At 36.9% G+C, this 7524-nt stretch overlaps 1 protein-coding gene across 1 annotated transcript; it reads left to right on the forward strand.

Moving 5' to 3' along the window:
* Positions 1-1594: 1594 nt before the first annotated feature.
* Positions 1595-7033, forward strand: LOC132032962 (cysteine-rich receptor-like protein kinase 2). Its single transcript, XM_059422783.1, has 9 exons — positions 1595-1736; positions 2879-3370; positions 3755-4041; positions 4539-4652; positions 4855-4994; positions 5114-5324; positions 5781-6015; positions 6106-6256; positions 6358-7033. The coding sequence occupies exons 2-9, from the start codon at positions 2892-2894 to the stop codon at positions 6691-6693; spliced, it is 1953 nt and encodes a 650-aa protein (XP_059278766.1). The 5' UTR covers positions 1595-1736; positions 2879-2891; the 3' UTR covers positions 6694-7033.
* The last annotated feature ends 491 nt before the right edge of the window (positions 7034-7524 follow it).

The raw sequence follows: 7524 nt of genomic DNA on the forward strand, positions 1-7524 counted from the left end.
CATTGACGTAATGACGTAAGTGTAATACACCTCCCATTGTGAGAGTGGTTTTATTTTTTTTTGGGTGGCAAACAATTGAAACGTAAGTTGTTAAGGGGGGTAAATAAATAGAAGTTAAGTTTAGTTACTAAAGTGAGTTTTCGTGCCAAGTTCAGGGGTTAAAACATGTCTTTTCTCTATAGATAAACTAAATATAGAAAGGTGACATTCTTTTTGGAACGTAACTAAAAAGGAGAGTGGCGGAGCCAGGATTTTCACTAAGAGAGTTCAAAAATATAAGCAAGTAAACATACGAAGAAGCCACGGGGGTTCAACATCCATTATATATACACAAAAATAATTTTAACCTTATCTACACAGTGTGATTTTTCATCGAAGGGGATTCGGGTGAACACCTCGGCCCTTGCTCCATTGGGGACGGATATAAAATTTTAGATCTCTACCCCATAATAGAAATTCCTGTACACACCTTAGGTCATTATGCTTCTCATAATACTCCCTCATTTCAATTTATGTGAATTTATTTGACTGACCACGAAATTTAAGAAAGAATAGAAAGACTTTTAAACTTGAAGTGTTAAATGAGTCACATATATTTTGTGTGGCTATAAATCAATGTATAAAGATAAATTATTTTCAAATATAGAAATGAGTCATTCTTTTTAGCATAAACTAATAAGTAAATAGGTTCACATAAATTGAAATAAATAGCAATAGATATTTCTAAGTCATCAATGTGTCATTCTAAGTCATCAATGCGCCACACTTCCCACGCAACTTGACTATAGACGAGTCCTCCTCCACAATTCTTTCTTCTTGTTGCCTTCTCCCAACAAAAAAAACAACAACAAATGTTGGATGTACACGTGTACGTGTAGTGATAAGTACTCCTCCATTTTTAATAAACTAAAAATTTTAAGTTTGAGCCTTGTTAGATATAGAGTTGTCTTTGTTAAGGAACACATTACCCCAATGTGTGTAACTTCCCGAAAAAAAAGACCAATCTCGGGGCCACAACAAATTGGTTGAGGAAAGGAACTCAATCTCATTTTAGAAAGTGTCTTTCGACGGGAAGTGGTTTAAGAATAAGAAAGGACGAATCGGATGCGCTCGCCCGGCGAGAAAGGCCACGACCGGCGGGCGGTAAGATGATGAAAGGCTCCGCTTTTCATTTTTAATAAAAGCGAAATAAAAATTTTAAGTTTTTAGCACTCTACCTTAGATATAACATGGTCGATTCTAGATAGAGCACGGTAACCCCCAACCCCCTACTCTACCGTCTCTGCGGCCACCAAAAGCCTACCCTCTCTCGGATATTGAGTGGGTTGACCCGGGAAGAGATCCGGTCAAGGCTCTAACCTCCTAATCAAGGAGTGGAATTCTCTGCTCCAACTTGGGTTTCGGTTGTAGATGCGATTGATTATGCAATTCTTGCTTTCGGTGGCCCCGTACAGATACGTACTGAACATCGGGTGAATACTAATATTATAATAATAATAATAATAATAATAATAATAATAATAATAATAATAATAATAATAATTAAAAAAAAGACTTGTCTCACAAAACGACTCACTAATAAAGCCACTCTTAACATTTCCAGTTTGATTCATTCATCATTTCCTTCTTTATTTTTCTTCATTTTCTCCACTTACTCTCTGCCTCGTCACTCTGATTCTACTACTTTGACAACAGTTGATCAGTTTGAGACTCAAAATCCGGCAAATTCGGACTTTGTGAGTTCTTTTCTTCTTACTTCTTATTCTGTTTTCACTGAGATACAATAATTATGTCTTAGATTCAGCATAGAACAATTATCCAGTTTTTTTTTTCTTTTATTTGTTCTATTTTAGCTTAGAAGGAATTTTGATAAGAGTATATGAACAAAAGAGAAAATTTCAATGGTTATGGTGGGTGCCAGTGGCAAGTACTTCTTCAACCTTAGTAAGAGGTCTCAGGTTCGAGCTTTAGAAATAAAGTCCAAGAACAAAATAGTGTAAAATATTGAGAGGGTAAAAAATCACAAGTCTAACAGCGGTTAAAGTGGATGGAATAGTAGAGAGATGTCATTTTTTCAGAAATTCTTGGATGGATAACATTCTAATGCTATTAAGACTTTTCTATAGGAGATTCAAGTTATGTCTTAGTTCCAGAAGACGAATTTATACCATTGGACGGACGGCGTGTCTAGCGGCTTTTGTTAATTAGTTATTCGTCTTGTTCTCCTTTTTTTTTTTTTTTTTTACTTGAAATTTTGGTAAGAAGTATATGAACAGAAGAGAAAATCATCGACGTTGTGATGGGTGATAGGTATCCATTTAGGGGGTAAATACTAACGAATAGTCAATTATAGGAAGATAATTAGGATAAAAAATAATTTGAGCGTGCATCAAATAAATGGTGCCAAATTTAGGGGTCTTGAAGTATTATGCCATTCGATTAAGTGGGCTAAGTCTCCTTTTTTTAAGTAAGATTAAAACGTCTGAATCTGAATATATTTATAAGTATTAAGATCTGAATACTAAATATTTAAAACTGTTAGTTTGCTCAACCACTGAACATATTAAACTTGTCTATATTTAAAAATTAATAAAAAATATTAATTAATTTAATACTATATCAATGATTTTTTTTAAAAAGAGTTAATTTAAAAAACACACATGAACCAACACTTTTTTGCGAGTTTCACACCCAAAATCTGTTGTTCTCTTTTCCTACCTGAATTATCACCATCTTGTAGATTAATATTCATTTGTAGAGTTGTATTCACAATGAACAAATTATAATCTTTCAGAGTTTTTAGTCATTCAATCTTTCTTACTTTTATCATTTTTAGTACTTCAATTAGTCCTCTCACATTCTTTTCTATGTTGTACAGTTCATTTGGCAAAATGGAGATACCAGCCCCTTCAGTTTTTTGTAGTCTCTTCTTTATTGTGTTGTTCCTACTTCTACCAGATACATCAGTGTCTGAACCAAGATCCCAGACAGTCCAGATCATATGTGGAAACCAACGCGAGCATAACACGACGATTTTCGTCCCAAATTTTGTTGCTACTATGGAAACTATAAGCCAACAAATGAGAACTAGAGGATATGGAGTAGCAGTTACTGGCACTGGACCAGATAATGACTATGGACTTGCCCAATGCTATGGTGATCTTTCGTTATCCGACTGCGTCTTATGTTATGCTGAAGCGCGAACTGTTCTTCCCCAGTGCTTCCCTTATAACGGAGCGCGGATTTATCTTGATGGTTGCTTTATGAGATCAGAAAATTACACATTCTATGAACAGTACTTAGGTCCGGAAGACAGGCATGTATGCGGAAACAGGACGACAAAGGGTTCGTTGTTCCAACAGAATGCTAGGTAAGGGTGTCAAATGAGCGAGTTGAGCTGAATTTGGACGGGTCAAAATGGATTGAGTTAATAAATGGGCGATTGAATTGGGTTGGGCTAAAAAGTGGGTCATAACCCAACCAAGCCCAACTCTTGCTAAATTTTAATTTCTTTGTTTGTTCTTTTATATTTTTTAGTCCCTAATAAAACTATTTTTTTTTATAACATATCAAACAAAAAAAAATCTTTTGAAATATTTTTGACAAGATTTCTCATGGGTCAATTTGGGTTACAAATCAGCCCAATTTTTTGATGGGCTGAGCTAATAAATGGGCGGGTCAATTACCAGCCCAAACTTGGGCGGGTTGGGCGGTTCATATTTTCATGAGCTAATTTTGCTACTTCTAATGCTAGGCAAGCCGTTCAGCAAGCAGTTGCAAATGCACCAAGTAATAATGGCTACGCGCGTGCTCAAGTGTCAGTGCCTGGTCCTTCCAACGAGACAGCTTATGTTCTTGCTAATTGTTGGAGGACGCTGAGCGCAAATTCCTGCACAATGTGCTTGCAAAATGCATCTGCCTCCATGTTGGGATGCTTGCCTTGGTCGGAAGGTAGAGCGCTGTACACCGGATGCTTCATGAGGTATTCCGATACAAATTTTCTCAATGCTATTTCTACCAGTGGAGGCTCGTCATCAGGAGGTACCTTTACGCTTTTTTGTCCTGGTTTACCTGTTATTTATCGACTGAAAAACAGTGTTGTCAAAAGGCAAGCTTAAAGCGCGCTGAAGCCCTGAAGCGAGGCGCAAAACATGTTAAGCGATTCGCCTCGCTTAACGGACGCTTCATTGTCGTCATCAAGGCTCTAGCTCTAAGGCATACTTTTCCTTGCCAATGAGCGTAATCCTAAAAGGGGACACTAAACAACTGATACTTCACTTTATCATAATTTTTGTCAATTTCTTTGTCCATATATTTGTTATTCATGCTTATAATTATTAGTCTTGAACTACATGTACATATTTTTATTTTTTCTCCATTTGAGCCCTCTTCATTAAGGCCCACGCTTTATTTGCGCTTTGCGCTTAAAGCCCCGACGGACCTTAGAGCTTTTTTGCGCTTTCGCTTTGATAACACTGCTGAAAAAGTAATTTTGCTGATAAATGGTCTTTTTTTACTTTCGAATGATCATATTGCAGGAAAAGTTGCAGTCATTGTCATCGTCATTGTAAGTTCCATGCTCATTTTGGGAGTAGGTGTTGTCATTGGTATTTATGTCTGGAAAAACAAGCAAATCCAGAAGAAGAGAAAAGGTAAATCCTTCTGTGCTAAAATTAGTTATAGAAGTCATTTAGGATATCGATGATGAACATATGTTGTATCTTTACGCTAAAACTGGTTCAGTAAAAGCAGAAAATAGCAAATTCTTTTAGCTGCACGCAACTGTAATGAAAACAACCAAGAATTAACTTGAGGCGTTACGGTCTCTTTTCCTGGAAACTTTGAACTTGTCAGGCGCAAATGATGCCGAGAAATTAGTGAAGATCCTTCATGACAACAGCTTGAACTTCAAGTATTCGACACTTGACAAAGCCACAGGGTCATTTGACGAGGCCAACAAGCTCGGGCAAGGTGGATTTGGCATGGTTTATAAGGTACATAATGGCTGAATGTAGTGCAAATTGATATGTTGGAAGTTGTTAATCGTCCATCACACTAATGCAATACTAGAAGTGTTCGCGTTAAAACTAGTCTGAGGCGCGATCTGTTGCAGGGTGTTTTGGCAGATGGGAGAGAGATTGCTGTCAAAAGGCTGTTCTTCAACAACAAACACAGAGCTGCAGATTTTTATAACGAGGTTAACATAATCAGTAGCATTGAGCACAAAAATTTGTTAAGGTTATTGGGATGCAGCTGCTCAGGACCGGAAAGCCTTCTTGTATACGAGTTCCTCCCTAACCAGAGTCTTGATCGCTTCATATTTGGTAAGTAACCGGACTTTGCAACAACAACAACTACTACGCCTCAGTCCCAAACAAGTTAAGGGTCGGCTATATGGATCCTCACTATTCCATTTAAGCTGAACTCGTGTCATCATCACATCAACTAAAAACAAAAGTGAAAATAAGTTAAAGCCAAACCTCCCCGTAAAGGCGTCGTTTGTCTGAATATTTTTTTGTTGTTATAGCGAAATGTTGTTATAGATAACATGTAATATAACATAACATGAAAATTGGTTCCAAAGAAAACTTGACAGTTATAGTGAAATGTTGTTATAGAATATGATTGTTACAGAGAAGTCGTGAAATGTTGTTATAGAGGATGATTATTATAGAGAGGTCTAACTAATAAGAGACTTTGCATTAAAACTAAATGGTGATTTCACATGACCACAAAAATGACTTTGTCACGCGTCTTGATTCTAATCTTAAAATTGACAGATCCTGTCAAAGGTAAAGCTCTAAACTGGGAGAAAAGATTCGAGATAATTATAGGGACCACGGAAGGTTTGGTATACCTACACGAGAACACAAAGACTCGAATAATTCACAGAGACATAAAAGCAAGCAATATCCTGTTGGACTCAAGGCTCCGTGCAAAGATTGCTGATTTTGGGTTGGCTAGGTCATTCCAAGAAGACAAGAGTCACATAAGCACTGCCATTGCTGGCACATTGTTAGTATTTCTTCGTCTCATTTTCTAATTTGTCGCATGAAAGTACACAAAAACGCGAAGACTAATATGATTTACCTTTTTAATATGCAGGGGATATATGGCTCCAGAATACTTAGCACATGGCCAATTGACAGAAAAAGCAGATGTTTACAGCTTTGGAGTTCTTCTACTAGAAATTGTTTCCGGAAGGCAAAATAACAGGAGAAAAAATGCCGAATACACAAAGAGCTTAGTTTCCATTGTAATTTCTGATCAATCACTCTTTTTCTTGAACAAAATTTTCAATCTTGAAAAAAACTTTTTTGTTCACTGGTCTTAACTAATATTGGATGAAATTAACAGGCGTGGGAGTACTTTCAACGCGGGATAGTGGAGGAACTGTTCGATCCGAATCTCATGTTGCATAACTACCACACAATCAATGTGAAAAATGAGGTCGCGAGAGTTTTACATGTCGGACTTTTGTGCACTCAAGAGATCCCAACACTAAGGCCATCCATGTCAAGGGCATTACAAATGTTCGTCAAGAAAGAAGAAGAGTTGCCTCCTCCTACTAATCCGCCATTTGTGGATGAGAAAACCATGGAACTTCATGACCCTTGGGAGAAGTACTCGCTTAAAGAAGGCGATTCTGCTTCGATTGCCAACTTATCCCACAGTTCTTTTTATCCCAGATGATGATGTCCGGCCCGGTGCTCTGAAACTGATGTAAAAATTATAAGCATCATTTCTCCCCGTGTTCTTGAAGTAGACTTCATCATGATCGAGCTATTAGTTACAACAATGCCTCAGTCCCAAACAATTTGGGGTTTGGCTAGATGAATCCTCATTGTTCCATTCAAGCTCAATTCGTGATCGAGCAGTTAGTTGCTTTAATAATTTTGTTCCTAGCTAGAGATGTTTGGATGAACACACAAAGTTTTTCCAAGGCTAGTAGAAAAAATAGCTCAACTCATGATCGAACAATAGTTACAACAACAACTATGCTTCAATCCCAAATAAGTTGAGGTCGGCTAGATGAATCCTCACTATTCCATTTGAGTTCAACTTATGATCGAACAGTTAGTTGCTTTGCATGACCAAATGAGAAATAAAAATACTGGAATGCACATTGTGTTTCCAAGGCTTAGTAGAAATTATAGGAAGCTAGTTCAAATTAACACTTGGTGGTGATTTATGTAGAATTTAAAGGTAAAATTTTGATGTGTGTAAATACTTGGTGATTCCTAATAACTTTTGTACATTGATAATTTCACTAAGCACATTTTTCTTTCTGGCCTATAAATTGTCAAAACAACTCATATTGAATCTCTCAAATAGTAATTTGAACAAAAATATATGTAACTTAGACAAACCATCTTTATAGCAAGATGCATAATATTTAAATTTGACAGAGTACGAGTTTAAAATTCTACGCTAGTGACTCGACAATGAGGCAGAAGTCATGGCACTAGTTTATGGGCTACAATGGTGCAATGTTCCTTCCCCGTCATCTTCCTCGTGAGTCTA

This window comes from Lycium ferocissimum, chromosome 10 (assembly GCF_029784015.1).
Source record: "Lycium ferocissimum isolate CSIRO_LF1 chromosome 10, AGI_CSIRO_Lferr_CH_V1, whole genome shotgun sequence".
NCBI classification, from domain to species: domain Eukaryota; kingdom Viridiplantae; phylum Streptophyta; class Magnoliopsida; order Solanales; family Solanaceae; genus Lycium; species Lycium ferocissimum.